At 43.1% G+C, this 24,318-nt stretch overlaps 1 protein-coding gene across 1 annotated transcript in view; it reads left to right on the top strand.

Moving 5' to 3' along the window:
• MSR1 (macrophage scavenger receptor 1) overlaps window positions 1-24,318 on the top strand; it is a 57,652-nt gene that overhangs the window by 15,667 nt on the left and 17,667 nt on the right. The window contains exons 6-9 of the mRNA XM_066574806.1: window positions 8,383-8,445; window positions 14,340-14,408; window positions 17,341-17,523; window positions 20,091-20,218. Coding sequence (XP_066430903.1) covers window positions 8,383-8,445; window positions 14,340-14,408; window positions 17,341-17,523; window positions 20,091-20,218 — 443 coding nt within the window. The remainder of the gene's footprint in view (window positions 1-8,382; window positions 8,446-14,339; window positions 14,409-17,340; window positions 17,524-20,090; window positions 20,219-24,318) is intronic.

The raw sequence follows: 24,318 nt of genomic DNA, 5'->3' as shown, positions 1-24,318 counted from the left end.
TCCCCCCCGGCATTGCGATCGGCGCTATCCAATGGATAGCGCCGATCGCAATAAAGTGTAAAAAAAAGTTTAAAAAGTTAAAGATTCAGCTGCCCTGATGGATCAGATCCATCAGGGCAGCTGAAGTTACTCACCCAGCTTCCCTGATGTCTGCCGCGGAGAATGGATCCTCCGGGACCCAGCGCGGCTCTTCTGCGCATGCGCGCCAGACGAATGACGTCACGCGCATGCGCAGAAGACTGGGAACCCCGGGGACTTTAAAATCTCCTGGTTCTCGGCTCCTGAAGGTAGCCGGGAACCAGGGGATGTCCTCAGGGACCACGGCGAGCAGTCCCCAGGCCCGCGATCACCGCTATCCAGTGGATAGCGGCGATCGCGAAAAAGTTTTTAAAAAAGTAAAACTAAGCTTAATTTCACCCCCGGTGAAAATACTCACCCCCGGTCCTCAGCGGTGTCCCGGTCTTCCGGGATCGGAGTCCCCTTCTGCGCATGCGCGCCGGATGATTGACATCGGGCGCGTGCACAGAGGGGTTCAGGACCCGGGAAATTTAAAATCCCTCTGCTCCTGGCTGCCATGTGTAGCCAGGAGCAGAGGGATGTCCCTGCAAAGATGATCACTGTTATCCAATGGATAGCAGTGATCATTTAAAGTAAAAAAAAAGTGTAAAAAGGTAATTTTAAAAAAGTGTAAAAAAGTTAAAAAAAAAAGTTTAAAAAGTTTAAAACACTTACATTTCATCTCCCCTCACAGATCATATCCGTGAGGGAGGATGAAATTACATACCTAAGGCCCCCGGATTTATCCACGGACCTTACCACAGCTTCTGCGCACGCGGCCGTCGCCAAAGCGGCAGACGCATGCGCAAAAGCCGTGGATTGCCAGGATAACTGAAAATCTCCCTGCTCTTGGCTACAAAACTTAGCCAAGAGCCTGGAAATTTAACGGGGGGCTGCGGTGAGCGGTTCCTGATCACGTGTTCGCCGTTATCCAAGGATAATGGCGATCACGTAAAAGTTTTCAAAAAAAGTTAGTTTCATCTCCCCTCACCGATGCGATCGGTGAGATGAGAGGAAACTTTTTACCGGAGGCCTCCGTATTTGCACCCCGACGCGATCCTCATCCGTGAAATTACCCGGATTCTGCACATGCGACCGCCGGCAAAATACCGGACACATGCGCAGGAGTCGGGGAGCCAAGGAAACTCAAAATCTCCAACTAACGGTCGCCGAGAGCCTGGAACAGTGGCGGGTGGCCTCGTTGAGCAGTCCCCGGTCACGTGATAAAAAGGTAGAGATCTACCTTAGGTCGGACTCACATGACCGGATAGGAATTATGGATTCCGCATGCGTCTGATCCGCGGTATTACACAGATCAATCGCATTGGATTACACAATTCCGCTCACATTAGTGGGTCGGAACTGCATAATCCACTCGCAGAAAAGAGAATGCAGCAGGCTCTATTTTACCGCGGCTATCCGCAGCATAAAGCCCATTGAGCTCCATGGTCGTGGATATACCCGCTGCCTATACGCAACTACATTGTATACGGGCTGTGGGTACCCGTGTCATCGCTAAACGACGGTGCGGGAAATACAAACAAAAAAAATGTACTGCGCATGACCGCCTGTGTGAGTAGGCAGTTATGCGCAGTACATTACACGGCCGTACACAGCCGGGCTCACAGCTGGGATCCGCCGCTGGCCTCCGCAAGAGAATTCCACCTATGGCTACGTGAGCCCGGAGTTATTCAGACCGCTACCAGTAATACGTATTTTACAAGAAGCTCCGGGAACGCTTGCCTTCCTGCAGTTCCAGGAGCACCTTGAGCGCCTTCTGTGTGAGACCGCCGTACCTCAGCAAGCTTACGGAGACTCACAGAGCGCCACTTTTTACACCCCATACCCGCCACTGAGGTCAATAAATGACCCCCAAAAAGCATGAGAGGAGGGGGATACACGGTTTTATTGCCCCATGTACCCCTCCCAACCAGCCTCCGTAATTACTCCTGTCTTCGGAAATACCACACAGTTCAAATTATTACTTTTATCTAAGATTTGCGAACGCCGAAAAGGGCGCTGAGTGTGTGTGGTGTGTGTGATTTTAGGGAGTCAATTTTTATTCCGTACAAATAAGCAATGGGGCCTGGAATTTATTCAGTTGTGCCCTGAAATCCAACGGGTGTTCCCTCCTTTATAGGCCTTGCCATGGGTCCTGTAAGTAAATTAGGGCCACAATGGGTATGTTTCTGAACATGGGACAAATGGGGGTATCCATTTGGGGGTGAATGTCTTCATTCCTATGTACCCTGCACAAAAAACCTGTTTTTAAATGGACAAAATTGCCAAAAAAATTGAAAATCGTTACTTTTTCCTCCTGCTTTGCTTAGATTCATTCAAATACTGTGAGGTCAAAATAGGCAGTACACCACTAGATGAATTCGTTAAGGGGGCTAGTTTTCAAAATGGTGTCATTTGAGGGGGTTCTTTATAGTTTTGGCCGCTCAATGGCTCTATAAGTGGGCAATGGGGCCTGGAATTTATTCAGTTGTACCCTGAAATCCAACGGGTATTCCTTTCATTGTAGGCCTAGCCATGTGTCCTGTAAGTCTATTAGGGCCACAATGGGTATGTTTCTGAACACTGGATAAACAGGGGTATTCATTTTGGGGTGCAAGTCTTCATTTATACATGTGCTGTACAAAGAAAACTGTTTTTAAATTGACGCAATAGCCCAAAAAATGAAAATCGTAATTTTTTCTTACTGCTTTGCTTAGATCTATTCAAAAATTGTAGGGTAAAAATACACAGTACACCCCTAGATAAATTCGTTAAGGGGTCTAGTTTTCAAAATGGGGTCATTTGTGGGGGTTCTCTATGGTTTTGGGCGCTCAAGAACTCTACAAGTGGGCAATGGGGCCTAAAAGGATCTCAAGCAAAATCTATGTTCCGAAAGCCACCGATTACTCCTTTCAGGTAAGCACTGTCCGGTTTTTTGTTTTAACCCCTGCATCGGGTTTGTCTCGCGCCGAACGGGGGGGCTATTGAAAAAAAAAAAAACCCGTTTCGGAGCGGGACAACCCCTTTAAGAACTCTACAAGTGGGCAATGGGGCCTAAAAGGACTTCAAGCAAAATCTATGTTCTGAAAACCACTGACTACTCCTTTCATTTTGGGCCCTGTTGTGCATCCAGACATAAGATTAGGGCCACAATGGGTATGTCTCTGAACACGGGACAAACAGGGGTATCCATTTTTGGGTGCAAGTCTTCATTCATATGTGTGCTGTACAAAAAAAACTGTTTTTAAAATGACAGAATTGCCAAAAAAATGAAAATCACATTTTTTTTCCTTTTGCTTGGCTTGAATACATTCAAAAACTGTGGGGTCAAAATATGCAGTACACCCCTAGATAAATTCCTTAAGGGGTCTAGTTTTCAAAATGCGGTCATTTGTGGGGGGTTTCTATGGTTTTGGGCGCTCAAGAACTCTACATGTGTGCTATGGGGCCTAAAAGGACTTCAAGCAAAATTTCTGTTTTGAAAGATACTGACTACTCCTTTCATGTTGGGCCCCGTTGTGGACTCAGATATAACATTAGGGCCACAATGGGTATATTTCTGAACACGGTAGAAACAGGGGTATCCATTTTGGGGTATAAATCCTCATTTTCATGTAAACTATAGGAAAAAATATGTCTTTAAAATGACAGATTTGCAAAAATATGAAATTTTACTTTTACTCCTCTGTGTAGTCAAAATACTCATAACACCCCTCAGTGAATACACTAAGGGGTGTAGTTTTTAAAATGGGGTCATTTGTGGGGGTATCTATTATTCTGACACTCATGAGCCTTTCCAATCTTGGCTTGGTGTAGGAAAACAAAGTGTTCCTCAAAATGCTGAAAAGTAATGTTACATTTGTACGTCTCCTAAATGGTTAAAAAAAAAACGAAAGTTTTTCCAATGTGCACCCAAAATAAAGTAAGCGGGTGGAAATATATATCTTAGCAAAAATTTCTATATTATGTTTGCACATATTTAAGATATTGCAGTTGGAAATGTGAAAAAATGATTTTTTAAAAATTTTCCCAATTTTGGCGCTTTTAATAAATAAACACAAATTCTATTGGTCTATTTTTTCCGCCTAAATGCAGTACAACATGTGGTGAAAAAACAATGTCAGAATCGCTTGGATATGCAAAACCTTTCTGGTGTTTTTCCATGTTAAAGTGACACATATCAGATTTGCAAAATTTGGCCTGGTCATTAAGGCGCAAACAGGCTTGGTCACTAAGGGGTTAAGGTGATTGTATCACCTATATTTTTTACTATTTAAAGTCAAACGCTGAAAGAGTTTCTATTTTTTAATCTGTTTTATTTTTTGATTATAGATTTTTCTTTATTCTATTGTCTGTACATGACTATGGGGGTGGGATGCAGCCTTTCTCCCTAAGGTGCTTTAAATAACATTTAGAGAAATACTTTACAGCAGAAATTCTGGGCCATTCACACAGTGGGCAAGAGCTGACCCATTAATTTTTATGGAAGAGTATCCTACATATATTCTGTATCCTATGCAGAGGTCACTGTGCAGGGAGGAGGAGGAGGTGCGCTTTGACAATCACCTATTATAAATGGTGGATCCTGTGCTATCTATGTATAGGTGTTATCTTTCATTGTAATCTTGCCTGTGATGATAATGAGATGACTGTTGAGTTGTTTTCTCCACAGAACAGGCAGCTTCAGTTGATTAAGCTCAATGGATATAGTGTGAAAAATGTAGGAGTTTAGGATTATTTAAAATATAAATCATGGCAATGAAAATGAAAAAAAATCACTAAGAATTATTTTAAAATATGTTTAACATAAAAAGTTTATTTATACAACAGGACTTTTTCTGATGAAACATTCTGATGTTTGTTATTTGTTTAGATATGACCTTGTCTTTCAGTAAGGCCGCCTGCAGACGAGCGGGTCGGATCCGGCAGCGAGAAATCTCGCCGCGCGATCCGACCCCAGAGCCTGCAGGGACGACCGCGTACTCACCCGCGCCTGGCGGCCCCGGCTCTTTGATGTGCCGGCTGCCGCGCAGCCGGCGCATGCGCAGACCGGAGCCGGCGGCCAGGTGAGTGCGTGCCCCGCAGAAAATTAGAACATGCCGCGGTTTGTTTGCCGCGCGAGATTTCGCGCGGCCAAACCGCGGCCGTCTGCATAGGAGTGCGTATTGTAATGCACTCCTATGCAGACTTTCAGCGGCGGAAATCCCGCGGGAAATCCCGCGGCGGGATTTCCGCTCGTCTGCAGGCGGCCTAAATCCAATAAAATATCTACTGAGATGGGAAGAGTGAGGATCAGAGACGTTGTCTATGATTCTCAGTGAGCAAGCTATGGCGTATTGCATAATCTAGGGAACAGATACAGTGACTCTCCATTAGATGATGAATGGGAGATGCATGTGATTGGCTGGTGCTCGGTTTCAGATCATTTCTAAATCTGGACTTAAGGTGTTTGATAATTTTGTCATTGTTTTTTTTAATGCCATATTTTTTTATTAGAACATGAAAAGACACAATAGCAACATATCTTTTCAAAGCAAACAGCAGAGTGAGATGCTCAGGGTCCTAGTACAATGTATAGAAATATGGTACTAAATGCACAATGCTTACTGTAAGTACAGGTATAGAGAGTGGAGTATGAGGATTGAGGCTTGAGGCCCATTTATACACAACAATTATCGTTTGAAAGAACAGACAAATTAACAACTTTTTTGCTTCCAAAGGCTGAGCATTTACACTAAAAATAATAATTTGAAATCCTCTTAATTTCCCCATTAGCTAAAGTAAACCCTGCATATGTTGTTTTCTCAGGTGGGCGTGTGTTTATGCGAGGAATCTATAGCTGGGAGGTTTTTAGTTAAGCAAACAAAAGACATTGTCTACTGCCACATGAGTAAACATGTAGTCATTGTGTTTAGCATGGCAAACAATCACCCCTCCCCTCAAGTCATTTGAAAGACTAAATGACTGAACTAGTGTAATTTACACGAGAAGCGAACAAACTAACGACTATCTTTATGCAGGCTGAAACTCAACGATAAATGACAAGTGAACGAATAGTGCATGATGGCAGTGCGTTTACATTTAATGAATATCGATCATTTTCGCTTGTTTGAATTAATTTTGAGTGATTATCGTTGCATGTAAATGGGCCTTTAGTTATTTGGAAAATGGGTTAAAGGAGAAGACATCACTTTTGCCTCATCCTCAAAACCACTTGAACTTACAGAGAGGGAATTGAACATTTAGTAAACTGGTGGGTAACCAAAATGTAGTCTACGTAGTGCAGACAGTGGGGCAAGCAGTTTATAGTACAAATTTGAAATAGCAGTGACATCTTTAATTTTTAAAATCTGAGGGGGATATATATCACCAGGAGGGAAGGGAGCGTAGAGACCAGACTGTACCAACTCAGGTGTAGTTAAGCTTGAGGCCTTAGTCAGACGGGCATTTTTTCACGCGATTTGCGCATGCGCATGTGTCCGGCGATTTTTTAAAACCATTGCTTTGCAATGGTATCGGACACATGAGCGCTTTTTATGCACTCGTCCGATAAATTATAGAACAGAAATCGCAGCTCGCACCTATCTGCGATCTGCGATTCCTGTTCTCTTCTCTATATGCGCTCAACGGGGCCGGCTGCAGCAGCGCCGACTCCATTGAGAACATATAGAAGACAAATCATTCTTCTCTGCCACAGCTGTAACAGCTGTGGCAGAGAAGAACGATGTTTGCCCATTGAATTCAATGGAGCCGGCAATACAGCCGGCTCCATTGAAAGCAATGGGCTGCCGGCGAGCGCAGGATGAATTGTCAGGAAGGGCTTAAATATATAAGCCCTTCCCTGCAATTCATCCAGAAATGTGTAAAAATAAAAATAAAATGTATACTCACCTTTCCGCTGCAGCCGGAGTTCAGCGGCGGCCGCCGGCAGTTCTCCTGAACTGCTACTCTATAGTATTCAGCAGCCGGGGATTTAAAATCCCCGCCTGCTGAATGAGCTGCCTCTAATTGGTCACAGCTTGACCAATCAGAGGCAGATCTCACTCACATACCCATTCATGAATTTATGAATGGGTGAGTGACTGCTGCCTCTCATTGGCTCAGCGGGACCAATCGATTTTAAAGCCCCGGCTGCTGAATACTATAGAGAAGCAGTTCAGGAGAACTTCCGGCGGCCGCCGCTGAACTCCGGCTGCAGCGGAAAGGTGAGTATTAGAGATGAGCGAGCACCAAAATGTTCGGGTGCTCGTTACTCGAGTTGAACTTTCAGTGATGCTCGAGAGTTCGTTTCGAGTAACGAACCCCATTGAAGTCAATGGGCGACTCGAGCATTTTTGTATATCGCCGATGCTCGCTAAGGTTTTCATTTGTGAAAACCTGGGAAATTCAAGAAGGTGATGGGAACGACACAGAAATGGATAGGGCAGGCGAGGGGCTACATGTTGGGCTGCATCTCAAGTTTCCAGGTCCCACTATTAAGCCACAATAGTGGCAAGAGTGAGACACCCCCCCCCCCCCCGCAGAGTGAGATCTGCCTCTGATTGGTCAGGCTGTGACCAATTAGAGGCAGCTCATTCAGCAGGCGGGGATTTTAAATCCCCGGCTGCTGAATACTACTGACAGCTGTTCAGAGCAGTTCAGGATGACTGCCACCGGCCGCGCTGAACTCCGTCTGCCGGGACCAGGTGAGTATACATATTTTTTTTATTTTTACACATTTTTGGATGAATTGCAGGGAAGGGCTTATATATTTAAGCCCTTCCCGACAATTCATCCCGCGATCACCGGCAGCCCGTTGCTTTCAATGGAGCCGGCTGTATTGCCGGCTCCATTGAATTCAATGGGCTAACATCGTTCTGCCGGGACAAGGTGAGTATATATATATATTTTTTGTTTTACACATTTCTGGATGAATTGCAGGGAAGGGCTTATATATTTAAGCCCTTCCCGACAATTCATCCCGCGATCACCGGCAGCCCATTGCTTTCAATGGAGCCGGCTGTATTGCCTGCTCCATTGAATTCAATGATCAGTGCTCGTTTAATCGAGACGAGTACCGCGTGGTGCTCGTCTCGAGTAACGAGCATCTCGAGCACCCTAATACTCGAACGAGCATCAAGCTCGGACGAGTATGCTCGCTCATCTCTAGTTTTTAACATTAGAAAGTACCATTGACAATCGCGTGAAAAAAACATGCAAGAAAAACACAAGTGTGCAGGAACCCTATGGGACCTGATTGGTTAAGTTCTCCACAAGTCTTTTGCTTTAGTTTTTATGATGCACCAACAATGTAATTTCCTGACCTTTCTGTGTTTTATAATATAGGTCCTCCAGGTCCAAAAGGAGAAAAGGGAGACAGAGGATACCCGGGACTGCCTGGAGCAGGAGGTACGTAATTAAACACCATTGAAATAGTTTAGGAATGAGATGGAATTATCAATTGAAAAAAAAAATACATTAAAACAAGTTCTCTAAGTCATGAGACCGGTCAGACCAATATCACCATGCATATGAAAGGATGAGAAAGCCTCAATGTGAATCACAGAAACCAGTGACATGTGAGGAATCATTTTAGTGTCAGCATATAAATCAGAATTTAAAAAAGTCAAATGGTTTCCCATTAGATTGAATTTCCAACATGCCTACACACAGATCCATCTATATAACCATAGAGTACAGGTTAGTATGCAGCAATGGAAAATAAAACATTTACAAAATCTTATAAAGTCTGCAAACATGTGTATTGTAGTGTTTACATAGAAATGATCTCATAGAATAGTTGACAAAGTCTGATTGATGGAGGGTCCAACTGCTTACTGATCCAGAGGACAGGGGTCCTGTGCCCTTCCTCTGCACTTCATGCTTGCTGCAATCAGAGCGTCAGCCACTACACAGAGGTAAAATCAGGAACTTCCATTCTGATCCCCATGCATCTCAGTTGTGCTAACAGTCGCTGCCCAGAAAATCCCTTTAAGTCTGTGTTTATAGCTCATTATTTCTTTACTCTTCAATGCATTTGTAAATTATATTCATAGGCCCCTATTCGAGAAAGCAAAAATAGTTCCCTTTTCGCTTCCATCTGGCTAGTATGCATAGTTACTTTTTTTAATAGTATAGGAAGGCACAGTATAGTGAAGGTCTATGGCGCTCATGGAAGTATGAGTGTGCATAGACACATCATCGGATGGGTATCTGCATCTGATACTGCAGCTTGTCCCATACAAGCTAATGGAGAACCCTTTTAATAGAATATTTTACAAATGTGAAAACAGTTTTAAATATATTTCTAGTTGCAAGCTCAAAGCCTGAGGATGCACTCACTATACAGTTTCTAATTACAATATTTTTCATGTGTGTTTGATTCTTGCTCACGCAGCTTTGAGGATCCATGTTACCATCCACATAAGTATTTACATGTGTCAGCGCTATCTGAGTGCTTCGGGTATATCTTGGTGATCCAAATTGATAAGAGATTGGTGGAATACTCCAAGAAACTAAGACACGTTACACTCATTTAGTTTAATCAACATAGTCCCCCATCATTCTATATTGCAGCAAATAATTGCAACATTCATTATATATATATATATACGGTTTGGTTTTCTCTTGAAGCGCTGATCATGTGGTGATACATCAGGTTTCCAGGCAGATTCTTCTCCTTATCATGAGTTACACATTGCTCAATGGTCGTCTTCAATTTGCAAAGAGGAAATAGCTTTATGTCTCATAGTAAGACAGAGACTACTGTTCTAACAAGTTTTAGTACGTGGCGAGCGTTTTCCTGTTGAAATGAGGAAGCTATCTGTAGGAGAAAATATCTGTGTAAGCTGATTGCCTTTTTTAAAGTAATGTCTTTACACAAGCTGAAAGACAAAATGGAGTTAGTATAGAGCAACATCAGCCATTCTCACACATGCTAACCAGCTTAGTGGTTCCACCTTTGGCCTGTAAAAAATGCTTTTAGAGGCTACTTGTGTGTAGAGCTCATTGGCCACTGGACTATGCAATTTGAGAGATTTTAAGAGTTAACAGAGTTTGAGTGGGGGTGCATTATCGGAATGTGAGAAGCTGGATGGTTGTGTCAACAAATTGCCCGCCATCTCGGCCATTCTGACCAAACTGTTAGGATGCATGAGGGCACACATACAAGGCAACCGGGCTCTGTATGCCATTGACTGACCACCAGTAGAGAGGATCATCTGATTCTCCAACAAGCACGAGCAGCTCCATCTATTTCATTGTCCCCCATCCAGAGAAACATGGCACTATTGTTACAAGCCCCTGTGTCTGTCAGAACCATTTGGTCTCACGGCACTCACTGCTTGTCAATGGTTAGACAGAGTGAAGGGGTTTACTCTGTCCCCTTTTCAGCCCTCCCATGACTTGATTTCAGGTTGCCATTTGGTTGTCATAGCAGACTGGGGCCTTGTGAAGGCTCTCATGGTTGCTATGTATTTATGCCTATTACAGGCAAGGCTTAATAAGTTATGTTGGAAAGTGCAATATGCTACAAAACAGAACATTTGCAGTATATTGTGCAAGGAATGAAGTAATTAATAATTTAAGTCCCCTAATGGGAAAAAAAATCATAGCAGTAAATTAATAAAGCGTTGAAGAAAAAAATATATATACATACAAATTACATTGAATAAAACTGCTAAAAATGGCAGCACTAAAAACTACAGCTGGTCTCACAAAAAAACTAGCCCTCACAGAACCCCATAGTCAAGAGAATTAAAAAAGTTATGGCTTTGGGATTTTTCAAGAGTAATAAAACTATATAAATTCAGTATCATTGGAATCATACTGACCCATTAAATTAACAAGTCGTTTTACTGCAGTGTAAACTCCGTAAAAACTAAACCCAAAAAACAATGGTGCAATTGCATTTTTTCCATTTAACCTCACTTTGAAAATTTTAAATGTTTTTCAGTACATTATATTGTACATTAAATGGTACTATTAAAAAGTATAGCTTGTCTTACAAAAAAACAAGCACTAATATAGTCTACGGAAAAATGAAAAAGTTATAGCTCTTAGAAAATGAAGATAGACACAATAGTGAAAAAGAAGAAAAATGGCGTCAGAGTGAAGGGGTTAATGCACTAAACAGATGCAATAATAATAATCGGGTATTTTTCATTGACTTAGTAATTTAGACAGATTATTAAGATTCTGTTTTACACTACATGATCATTGTATTTTAAGAAATAATAGTTAATTTAATTAAGCAAATGTTCAACAATGCCGAAAACTGAAATGTTCCAAATCTTTAATCTATATTACACATACAGTAAATGCATTTTGCATCATTTTTGTAATGTGAGCTTAAAATATTAGTAATAGCCTCTAGAAAGAAGGGAAAGTAGACTGCATGAAGTAAGTCATGTTATCAGCCTTCAACATGGATTGCATTGTGTTTCTAAAAGATGACACTGCATTTTCACCTCATATTGGCAAAAACACTTAGTAAACTTATCCCTGTCTCCAGCGTACTTCCATGCCACAGGCTATTCCATCATTCTCATCTCAAGTCCGGATTATTATATTTTCTTTCTAGATAAATGACATTAGCACTCACCAGGTTTACCCTCTGTTCACACACTATAAATTGTTTAAGGGATGGTGTGTAATGAGTCTTGGATCACAAACAAGCTGACTTCTTGTCACACCAAATTGTTTAACTACTGATCTGCCCTTCCATACTTATGCTTTCTCTTGGCTGGATATGATCAGGTATGTGTGTCACAAGATTATTAGCTTTCCAAGACAACATGATTTTGTGATACTCTGTCAAGAGATGTGTATCCTATATGTGTCTCTTCTGGTTACCCAGTGGTTGGGATGTGCATTGCATAATTTAAAAGTTTTGCTAGCATGTCACAATATTGTATGGAATTAGTTTCATGAGAAATTGCAGTCCTTACTAGAGATGAGTGAGCACCAAAATGCTCGGGTGCTCGTTACTCGAGTCGAACTTTCAGTGATGCTCGAGAGTTCGTTTCGAGTAACGAACCCCATTGAAGTCAATGGGCGACTCAAGCATTTTTGTATATGACTGGTGCTCCGCTAAGGTTTTCATTTGTGAAAATCTTAGCAAATCACCAAAGTCATGTAAAAAACACAGAAATGGATAGGGCAGGCGAGGAGCAACATGCAGGGCTGCATTTTGGGCTCCGAGGTCTTACTATTAAGCCACAATAGTGGCAAGAGTGAGACACACCCCCCCCCCCCCTGTCAGCATAAAGATCATTCTCCTCTGCCATAGCTGTAACAGCTGTGGCAGAGAAGAACGATGTTAGCCCATTGAATTCAATGGAGCCGGCAATACAGCCGGCTCCATTGAAAGCAATGGGCTGCCGGCGAGCGCGGGATGAATTTTCGGGTAGGGCTTAAAAATATAAGCCCTTACCTGAAAATCATCCTAAAATGTGTAAAAATAAAAAAAAAATTATGTCAGCATTAAGATCGTTCTCCTCTGCCACAGCTGTAACAGCTGTGGCAGAGAAGAACGATGTTAGCCCATTGAATTCAATGGAGCCGGCAATACAGCCAGCTCTATTGAAAGCAATGGGCTGCCGGCAAGCGCGGGATGAATTTTTGGGTAGGGCTTAAAAATATAAGCCCTTACCTGAAAAAGAAAGATTTTAGTGTAAAAAAGAATAAAAATGCAGGCATTCTCTTCAATGGAGCCGCTGCTGCTGCCGGCGACTCCATTGAAGACAATGGTCTGCTGACACACCTGAATTCTTTTTCAGGGAAGGGCTTTACATATAAGCCATTCCCTGGAAATGAATTAAAAGTGATTTAAAAAACAAAAAAAAATAGATACTCACCTCTCTTCAGCTGCCGGGGCACAGCCGCGTCTTCTCCTGCTGTCCCCTGCACTGTGGTGCTGAACTGCTGTCATTCAGCTGAGAGCTGCTCTGAGCCAATCAGAGGCAGCATTCACTCACCCATTCATGAATTCATGAATGGGTGTGAGTGAGATCTGCCTCTGATTGGTCAGGCTGTGACCAATTAGAGGCAGCTCATTCAGCAGGCGGGGATTTTAAATCCCTGGCTGCTGAATACTACTCACAGCTGTTCAGAGCAGTTCAGGAGAACTGCCAGCTGGCCGCAGCTGAACTCTGTCTGCCGGGACCAGGTGAGTATATATATATTTTTTATTTTTACACATTTCTAGATGAATTGCAGGGAAGGGCTTATATATTTAAGCCCTTCCCGAAAATTCATTGTGCGATCGCCGGCAGCCCATTGTTTTCAATGGAACCGGCTGTATTGCTGGCTCCATTGAATTCAATGGGTAACATCGTTCTGCCGGGACAAGATGAGTATATTTTTTTTTTAACTTTTTACACATTTTAGGATGATTTTCATCCCGCGCTAGCCGGCAGCCCATTGCTTTCAATGGAGCCGGCTGTATTGCCGGCTCCATTGAATTCAATGGTCAGTGATCGTTTAATCGAGACGAGCACCATGTGGTGCTCGTCTCGAGTAACGAGCATCTCGAGCACCCTAATACTCGAACGAGCATCAAGCTCGGATGAGTATGCTCGCTCATCTCTAGTCCTTACCCAAATCAAATCTAAGGTAATGGTGAATATATCTGTATTTGAGACTAGATAAGGAACATAGAAGATAGGTGGCAATAGATAATGTTCTTGATTCTATGTGTCCCTTTGCAGCTGCCTTCACACAGGGCTAGCTGCAGGTTTATATAGATCAGTGGGTCCCCCTTTTGTTTTACATCATTTACCACACAGTTGCTTGATATAGCAAAGCATTATTGGCAACCAATGGTGTGCTATAGAAGGTTTTACCATGTGAATCTACAACTTCCAGTATGACCTGAACAATGGTAGGGATATGCTGAGCTTGTGTTTTAGTTTACAAGCTAGAATGCTGTGGACCTTACATATGGTGCAACATGAACTAGGAGACTCTGTGCTGCTATACATGTACATGTAGTTTAGAAATAAATACACTTGTTTACTGCAGATTTATCCTTCCTTTGCTCTGGGGAGATGTATATGTATTTGTCTATGTGGGATCACCCAGTGGTTATTATGCGAGTTGCTGCCTAGAATGTTGCGAATATATTGAATTTATATCATAAGAAGTTGGAGTCCTTATTGAAACTCACAAAAAGTGGAGTGTGGACACCTCTGTATATGGATGTATTCATACCCACACAGTCTAAGCCAAGTTACATATGCATAAGTACTTTCCTAAAACCTTTATGGAATTCTGTTAACATTGCGTTATTATTTCTCTGTCAGGTACCGAAGATGTTCAGAAAGGAGAAAGTGGTGAAATAGAATCATCAACGCACGCAGATCTTTCTAGAAGTAAGCAATATTTTTTTACTATAGGGTATTATTTACACTGCTATTGCACTGTCTGTTTCTACAAGATCCATGGCTAATATAATGAGTCCTTTATCATCCACTACGATCTATTTCCCCCCTAGAACGTGTAAGTGAAAAATCCTAAAAATTGTTAAAGAGCATCTGACACCTACTTTTAGCCCAATAAGCTAAGCTTATGGACTGAAATAGGTGAATTGCTTATGGGCTGAAATAGGTGAACATGGGAAGTTTTATATACTTTCCCTGTCATTCCCCTAGGGTCAGTGCTGAAAGCTCCGGCTCAATGCATTGAGCAGTGTGCTAAGTAGTCCGCTTATTATTAAATTAAAACGGGCATAGTGCTTGAGTGGCGGTTTTCACCGCTGACACCAGCGGAATGACAGGAAAGGTAAATATAACACTTACATCCCTGGACTGAGAGGGTCACCTACCTTCAGCCTATATTTTAACTTATAGGGCTAAAAGTTGGTAACAGACTTCTTAAGTTGTAAAACAATAGTTACCAATTTTTGATTACAGTACAATAAACATCACCAACAAAATGTTTTATGATTTGCATATAGAAATAAGGATAGCTCCAAATGTTATTAATCACTTAGTGACTGCCCATATGCAATGCCTTTTTATGGCAGTCACTGATGGGCTTTATTCTGATGCATTGCCGTTTAATGGTGCTACATCAGAATACTGACACGGATCCCCTGTGCTGATAGGAATGGGGAGGGACAACTGCCTAATGATAACCAGGCTCCAGCTCTATTGGCGTGGACCAGAGAATCCACCTAATTCAGTTGTTTAATCCTTTACATGATTATAACATGTGAATGGTTGACAGAAGTAAAGGGCTCCAAGTCTGCAAAATACAGTGGCCAATACGAGGCTTAGTCTCTAGCTGTGCCTCAAAGACCACTATAATAAACTGCAATATTGAAGAATCACAGTGTACTATACTAAAGATCAAATGCAGTGACATTCATGTCCCATAACAATTCTAAAAAGTTTAAAAAGCATAACAAAAGTAAAAAATATAAAAATAAAGATAAATAAAAAAATTCAAAGCCCCATTTTTCATCCGTTACTATGTGAAAAAAAAATCATTACAAATTTAGTATCGCCATGGTTGTAATGACCCGTGTAAAAAAGTTAGTACATTACTTGAGCTGCATGGTGCATGCCATGAAAAACAAATAAAAGTATGATGAAGATAAGTAATTTCGCATATCTCGCCTGCCAAAAAATGATACCATTAAAAAGTATAACTCGTCCTGCGAAAAAAAACACCTCACACAGCACCATTGATAAAATTAAATAAATGTTATGGGTCTTTGAATGCAAGTATATAAAAAAATACATATTTTATTAAAAAATTGTATACAAGTAGAAATATAATAATTATTTATAAATTTGGTATTGATTTAATAGTACAGGCTTGCAGAATAAAAAAACAAACTGTAGAAACTTGGAATTGCTGGAATTGAGTGGACCCAGAGAATAATAAAAGAAAAGCTATGGCAGATTTTTTTCTCCCAAATCCCCTCCCCTCAAAACAAATAAAAATATATAATAGAAGTTATATAATACATTTAATGTACCTAACAATAATGTCATTAAAAAATACAAGCTGTCCTGCAAAAAACATATGACTATGTTGATCGAATAAACAAAAAGTAATGGGTCTAGGAATGAAATGACCAAAAAAACCCACAAAAAACTGAAAAATTGGTTGGTCATTACGGCCCATATTAAGGAGTTAAAGGGGTTGTATACAATTAGAAAAACATGGACGCTATCTGCCAGCAATAGTGTGACTCCTATACATGGGTATTGCAGCTCAGTCCCATTGAACTAAATTAGACTGAGCTGCAATTGCAATACCGCATATAGCCTGTGGACAAGAGTGGCGCTGTTTTTTGAAAGAAAGTAGTCATGGTTTTCTAATCCTGAATAACTCCTCCAATGTTACTGGTAAGTTGGTTTCCGTAACACCTGTTTAGTTTAATGGTGATACTACGCACATGTGGCTTACTCTCCCATGAAGAAGAAAACTAAAACGAGAAGGCGGCATCACATGCAAGCCCTACAGGCAGAGACTAGGGAGACTGAGGAGGAAGTGCAGCATGCAGGATGCCCTACTGCTCAAGTAACAGATAGCCGTGGCTGTCAAGCACCATGATGCATGTATCAACTGCAACATGCAGAAAAAAGTAAAAACTAAATACCCTCCTTCCTCTTAACTCCCTCATGCATTACCAGAGCTTTCCCCTGGAAAAGATAGAATCACTCATAACCATTGCTTCACAAATTCCTTTGCCTATACACCTACATATAAATGGCTTGTATTAAGAGATTTTGACAGTGGGTTAGGCTGGGAATATTCAGAGTAATCCATAATTTAATAATTGCTAGTTTAGCAAAAACAATGGCTTTAGGATTGTTAATTTAGTATCGACAGGAGAACCCATCCAAGAAACAAACTAGTGAAACACAGAGATAATTGGGGTATAAGGAAACTGGACTGCATACAATTTCTCCAATTTATCTGTTATGATGCTTGACAAAGAGCAGAAGACCAAGCCAAGTTCCACTCCTGTCTGTTGTTGATCAATTCTTGACAGATGTTTCCCTTAGACCAACTAACAATATATTTGTGGCATGTTTTTTCTACCCTGTTCCTATATAACCATGTTGAATTTTCATTGCTCCCCAGTACTGCTACTTGTAGTTGACATATGGATAGTATTTTTCTATGAGAACCTAAATATAATGTTAGTTCTGTAAACTTGGACAGGGTTTTTTTTAGGAACTTCCAATCATGTTAGAACAAAATATTAGTTTTAGATGCTTGTATAGAAATGTAGATGTATTTGTGTTACCTATCTAATGTAACATTCTTAAATTATCGGGTACACAGATTCTGACATACGACTTGTTGGTGGGACAAGTCCTAATGAAGGAAGAGTTGAAGTTTTTCATGCTGGACGTTGGGGTACCGTCTGTGATGATTATTGGGATAACGCAGATAGTCAAGTGGTGTGCAGGATGCTGGGATATTCAGGCGTTGCTATCAACATTAGTGAGCAAAGGTTTGGTGAAGGTAACAATTTTATGTTAAGGATTTCTCATTAAATTGTCATTTTGATAATAAGCTTTTTTGCTTCTGCAATAGAAAGTCAATTTCTATCCATGTATGGTTTGGTTTTTGCCTAAATTACTACAGCAGAAACCTGTCATTACAGGGAGCAAACTGATGCTGGATTTAAATATGGTCATTGAATTCAGTGAACAATAATTTAAAAAAATGATATTCATGCTTCAACTATTAAGGCCTCATCTCCACGGGAAGGTCGGATTCCGCATGCGGGAGCCTGCAGTGGAATCCGACTCTACTCGTGGCCGAGGACTTTGTGAATATGTCCTGGTGTTCTTTTTTCTCTACTGTGGATGTGTACGGAAGTGCAGGCCAGCGCAAATGCGCAGTAGTTTTTTTTCTTTTCAAGCTCCTGCTTTGCCGCAGAATCCGCGGCCCGTCCGCAATATATATTGACTTTAATGGAAGCCGTCTGCACGGAATGCACACTAAAATGGAGCATGCTGCAATTTGTTTTCTTCATCAAAAGGTCCACAAAATAAATCTGCATGCTTTAATTCAGCTGCGGACTCCCATGCTTCCCTATCGTCGGCAACCGCAAATCAAATCCGCCCGTTTACATCGGTCGTTGACACGTTAGATAGCAGCAACACAAGCAACTCTCTGATTTGAAAATTAATTATGTCTCTCGTATACTGGTATAATCAAAATTATAATTCCTGTAATGCAGAAGTTATTTGGTTAATAAACCTGTAGGGCTGCAGGAAATTGATATTTCCTAACTGTTGATTTGAACACATCACTCAATTCAGAGACCATTTACAGGTGGTGTATTTTATGAATGGACTAGACACAAGTTGATGGAATATGTTGATGTGAAAGCTCAAATCAGTGGTCAATTCAGAAAATGTAAGCAGCTCTAAAAAAGGATTGCCTTATGCAAACTATTATTTTTGGCAAGTCGGGGGTATTGAGCTCATGAAACTGCCATCTTTCCTTTACTAGATGAGTGTCAGCACACCAGAAAGCCACATTCAGGCCAGAAGAGAAGTGAAACTTGGAGTCAGCTCTTTTATTGCAGAACCTCAGCAGCAATAATGCAGTCTTCACACGTTGTTAATTGTCAAAGTGTACACGATACACGAACAAGACCATGGCCATCTGGCCATTAAATACCATTGGCTTTTTAGTCCTGTCTGCTATACAGGCCTAGTGCCTTAACACATGGCATCATAATGTCCATAAACAATGCCCAATTTTTTGCCCAGTTGGTTTTGTAGACTGCAGAATACTTGAATGGGACTACTTGCAACTGGACAATCATACAAGCAGCAGTCCATTTGCAGAAAACCCTGCCATGGCTCCTGTCGCTTGTCTCTCATAGCATCAGTAGTTTGTTCTTTTTGTTCTCCAGATAGAACAGCATTTTGGACCTCTGCAACACAGTCCATTGGCAAGAACACTTCCTGTTGTGCTCTTATAGACTCATGGTCAGCTCTCAACCGCTCCAAGAGTTTTCCATTTGCCTCTTTTGGTTTAGCAAAGAATTTTTCACTGTCTTCTTTTTGCTTAGCCATTGCCTCTCTCTACTTGTCATTGGCATCTTGCTGCATTCATGTTGTACAGCCTATATACTTAATTTAGCATGTGGACAGAATCAATATGTAATCCGTAAATATGCAGCCAATCAGACTTTATCGTGCCAAAATGCATCTATTAATGAATTCATCAGTTGTAGAACGGACCATGTAATATATTGTATTTTTTGCACGTTTTGCCAAATTAACTATATAGGTTATACAACAGGAATACTCAAAACTAGAACGATGAAACAACTTTCACAGCAGGAGAGAATAAGGTACTGTTTGCATAATCGAGAACAGTGGTGTACAGAGAGCACCCCCTAACAGATATTAAAATGGAAGCTACAGATATCCAAAAATCAATGTCCTGACATGATTAGCTTTGCAGAGAATATGAGTTGTGATTTAGAAGATTTTTTTTTAAAGCTGGCCAACTCGCACAACTTATCTATTGTATTAAGTCTTATTACTGAGGGATGAAGGGCTTGGTGTTTGCTTTCCTTTTTCCTCATTACATAATCCTTAGAACAGAGACGTAACTTGAAGCTCTTGGGCCCCAATGCAAAACCTGTAACAGGGCCCCCAACTATAATGCTTTATTCATAGTACTGGGCTCCCTATATGTAGAAGAGAGGCCTTATGGGCCCCCTAAGGCTCCTGGGCCCGGGTGCAACCGCATCCCCTGCATCCTCTATAGTTACGCCCCTACAATAGAATGATTTCTCACCCACAGGTTACTTAACAATTTAGTTTCTTTGACAAAATAAATGCCTAAAAAGCTTCTTGTCACCTAGCAGCCAAAGGGGTAGGATTAACAAAATCTGGGCCCCTTTCTGCTAGAGCCCCATAACAGCCACATGGTATGCTTTTTTGGAATATATGCTTTTATCAAGTACATCCCTGGAAATAATTTTTCACTTGGCTGTAGCTGATAGGAATGTCCTTGTGTGATCATCTAGCCTGAATAACTGAATGATTGTTTCCATGCAGGTACTGGACCAATATGGATGGATGATGTTGCCTGTTTAGGAACTGAAAGCTCCATCAAGGATTGTAAATTCTCTGGCTGGGGCGGAGGAGACTGCGGTCATAGTGAAGATATCGGAGTCCGTTGTATTGTATGGCCAAATATCTTTTTTTTCAATTTACATTTTACTGTTTCTATTTTACAGATGTAGCATTGCTTAAAATGGATGTGCTAACTTTTCACAAGTTATCTCATCTTAAGTAGAGATGAGCGAACGCGTTCGTCCGAGCTTGATATTCGTGCGAATATTAGGGTGTTCGGGATGTTCGTTATTCGTAACGAACACCATGCGGTGTTCTGGTTACTTTCACTTCCTTCCCTGAGACGTTAGCGCGCTTTTCTGGCCAATTGAAAGACAGGGAAGGCATTACAACTTCCCCCTGCAACGTTTAAGCCCTATACCACCCCCCTGCTGTGAGTGGCTGGCGAGATCAGGTGTTCGCCTAATATAAAAGTCGGCCCCTCCCGCGGCTCGCCTCAGATGCGGTGTGAGTTAGATGAGGGACAGTGCTGTTTATACCGGAGCTGCTGTAGGGAAAGAATTGGTAGTTAGTGTAGGCTTCAAGACCCCCCAAAGGTCCTTATTAGGGCCACTGATAGCTGTGTGTTGGCTGCTGTTAGCAGTGGCATTTTTTTTTTCTCAAAATCGGCTCTGCAGAGCGTTGCACCTGGCATTAGGGACAGAAGTGCTGCATAGGCAGGGAGAGTGTTAGGAGTGAGTGTAGCCTGCAAGAACCTCAACGGTCCTTTCTAGGGCCATATTTATCCGTGTGCAGTACTGTCCAGGCTGCTGTTAGCTGTGCTGCATTTTTTTTGGGCTTCTCAAAATCGCCTCTGCAGAGCATTCCACCCTCCATTGATACTGCAGGGAAAGAATTGTATAGGCAGGGCCACAACACAGTTATTATTCATAGAATATACGCAGTGCTGCCTTTTGGTGGAAAAACAAGTGGAAACAAATCTATTTGTCCAGCCTCTGTCCGTCCTTACGGGCGGTGGACACGTGTGAGCTGCGTGAAAAACATTGCTAAATCATACGCACCCAGCTACGCTTTACTGCTGGCTTCGCCATTTGCTTTCCTTAATTGGGAAAAAAAATACCTGCTCTGCCAGAGTTATAATAACTCTGCTACCCTCACGTTCTGTGACACATTAGCAGGGACACAGCACAGTTATTAAACTTCTCATGTTCATAGAATATACGCAGTGCTGCCTTTTGGTGGAAAAACAAGTGGAAACAAATCTATTTGTCCAGCCTCTGTCCGTCCTTACGGGCGGTGGACACGTGTGAGCTGCGTGAAAAACATTGCTAAATCATACGCACCCAGCTACGCTTTACTGCTGGCTTCGCCATTTGCTTTCCTTAATTGGGAAAAAAAATACCTGCTCTGCCAGAGTTATAATAACTCTGCTACCCTCACGTTCTGTGACACATTAGCAGGGACACAGCACAGTTATTAAACTTCTCATGTTCATAGAATATACGCAGTGCTGCCTTTTGGTGGAAAAACAAGTGGAAACAAATCTATTTGTCCAGCCTCTGTCCGTCCTTACGGGCGGTGGACACGTGTGAGCTGCGTGAAAAACATTGCTAAATCATACGCACCCAGCTACGCTTTACTGCTGGCTTCGCCATTTGCTTTCCTTAATTGGGAAAAAAAATACCTGCTCTGCCAGAGTTATAATAACTCTGCTACCCTCACGTTCTGTGACACATTAGCAGGGACACAGCACAGTTATTAAACTTCTCATGTTCATAGAATATACGCAGTGCTGCCTTTTGGTGGAAAAACAAGTGGAAACAAATCTATTTGTCCAGCCTCTGTCCGTCCTAACGCCTGTGGACACGTGTGAGCTGCGTGAACAACATTGCTAAATCAGACGCACCCAGCTACGCTGTACTGCTGGCTTCGCCATTTGCTTTCCTTAATTGGGAAAAAAAATACCTGCTCTGCCAGAGTTATAATAACTCTGCTACCCTCACGTTCTGTGACACATAAGCAGGGACACAGCACAGTTATTAAACTTCTCATGTTCATTGAATATACGCAGTGCTGCCTTTTGGTGGAAAAAAACTGAAAACAAATCTATTTGTCCAGCCTCTGTCCGTCCTAACGCCTGTGGACACGTGTGAGCTGCGTGAACAACATTGCTAAATCAGACGCACCCAGCTACGCTGTACTGCTGGCTTCGCCATTTGCTTTCCTTAATTGGGAAAAAAAATACCTGCTCTGCCAGAGTTATAATAACTCTGCTACCCTCACGTTCTGTGACACATTAGCAGGGACACAGCACAGTTATTAAACTTAGATTATTCATTCACTAGAGGCAGTGGGGCCTTTCGTTTTCCAAAAAGGGAAAAAATTATATTTGGCCTGCAGTCTTGCGCCAATTTATTTCCTGCCTGTGAAATCAAATCACTGGTAATACAGCATGCTGAGGGGTAGGGGTAGGCCTAGAGGACGTGGACGCGGCCGAGGACGCGGAGGGCCAAGTCAGGGTGTGGGCACAGGCCGAGCTCCTGATCCCGGTGTGTCGCAGCCGACTGCTGCGCGATTAGGAGAGAGGCACGTTTCTGGCGTCCCCACATTCATCGCCCAATTAATGGGTCCACGCGGGAGACGGTTATTAGAAAATGAGCAGTGTGAGCAGGTCCTGTCCTGGATGGCAGAAAGTGCTTCGAGCAACCTATCGTCAACACGCAGTTCTGCGCCGTCCACTGCTGCAAATCCGAATCCTCTGTCTGCTGCTCCTCCTTCCTCCCAGCCTCCTCACTCCACTACAATGACACCTGCTCAGGAGCGGGAACACTCCCAGGAACTGTTCTCGGGCCCCTGCTCAGATTGGGCAGCAGCGGTTCCTCTCCCACCAGAGGAGTTTATAGTCACTGATGCCCAACCATTCGAAAGTTCCCGGGGTCCGGGGGATGAGGCTGGGGACTTCCGCCAACTGTCTCAACAACTTTCTGTGGGTGAGGAGGACGATGACGATCAGACACAGTTGTCTTGCAGTGAGGTAGTAGTAAGGGCAGTAAGTCCGAGGGAGCAGCGCACAGAGGATTCGGAGGAAGAACAGCAGGACGATGAGGTGACTGACCCCACCTGGTGTGCAACGCTTACTCAGGAGGACAGGTCTTCAGAGGGGGAGTCAAGGGCATCAGCAGGGCAGGTTGCAAGAGGCAGTGCGGTGGCCAGGGCCAGGGGTAGAGGCAGGGCCAGACCGAATAATCCACCAAGTGTTTCCCAAAGCGCCCCCTCGCGCCATGCCACCCTGCAGAGGCCGAGGTGCTCTAAGGTCTGGCAGTTTTTCACAGAGACGCCTGACGACCGACGAACAGTGGTGTGCAACCTTTGTTGCGCAAAGCTCAGCCGGGGAGCCAACACCAACAGCCTCACCACCACCAGCATGCGCAGACATATGATGGCCAAGCACCCCACAAGGTGGGACGAAGGCCGTTCACCGCCTCCGGTTTGCACCCCTGCCTCTCCCCCTGTGCCCCAACCTGCCACTGAGATGCAACCCCCCTCTCAGGACACAGGCACGACCGTCTCATGGCCTGCACCCACACCCTCACCTCCGCTGTCCTCGGCCCCATCCACCAATGTCTCGCACCGCACAGTCCAGCCGTCGCTAGCGCAACTGTTGGAGCGCAAGCGCAAGTACGCCGCCACGCACCCGCACGCTCAAACGTTAACCGTCCGCATCGCAAAATTCATCAGCCTTGAGATGCTGCCGTATAGGGTTGTGGAAACGGAGTCCTTCAAAAGTATCATGGAGGCGGCGGCCCCGCGCTACTCAGTTCCCAGTTGCCACTACTTTTCCCGATGTGCCGTCCCAGCCCTGCACGACCACGTCTCCCGCAACATTGTACGCGCCCTCACCAACGCGGTTACTGCCACGGTCCACTTAACTACGGACACGTGGACAAGCACAGGCGGGCAGGGCCACTACATCTCCCTGACGGCACATTGGGTGAATTTAGTGGAGGCTGGGACAGAGTCAGAGCCTGGGACCGCTCACGTCCTACCCACCCCCAGAATTGCGGGCCCCAGCTCGGTGCTGGTATCTGCGGAGGTGTATGCTTCCTCCACTAAAGCACCCTCCTCCTCCTCCTCCTCCTCTGTCTCGCAATCAAGATGTGTTAGCAGCAGCATGTCGCCAGCAGTCGGTGTCGCGCGGTGTGGCAGCACA

Source organism: Eleutherodactylus coqui, chromosome 7 (genome assembly GCF_035609145.1).
Source record: "Eleutherodactylus coqui strain aEleCoq1 chromosome 7, aEleCoq1.hap1, whole genome shotgun sequence".
Lineage (NCBI taxonomy): Eukaryota > Metazoa > Chordata > Amphibia > Anura > Eleutherodactylidae > Eleutherodactylus > Eleutherodactylus coqui.
This window is presented reverse-complemented; position numbering and strand designations above follow the sequence as displayed.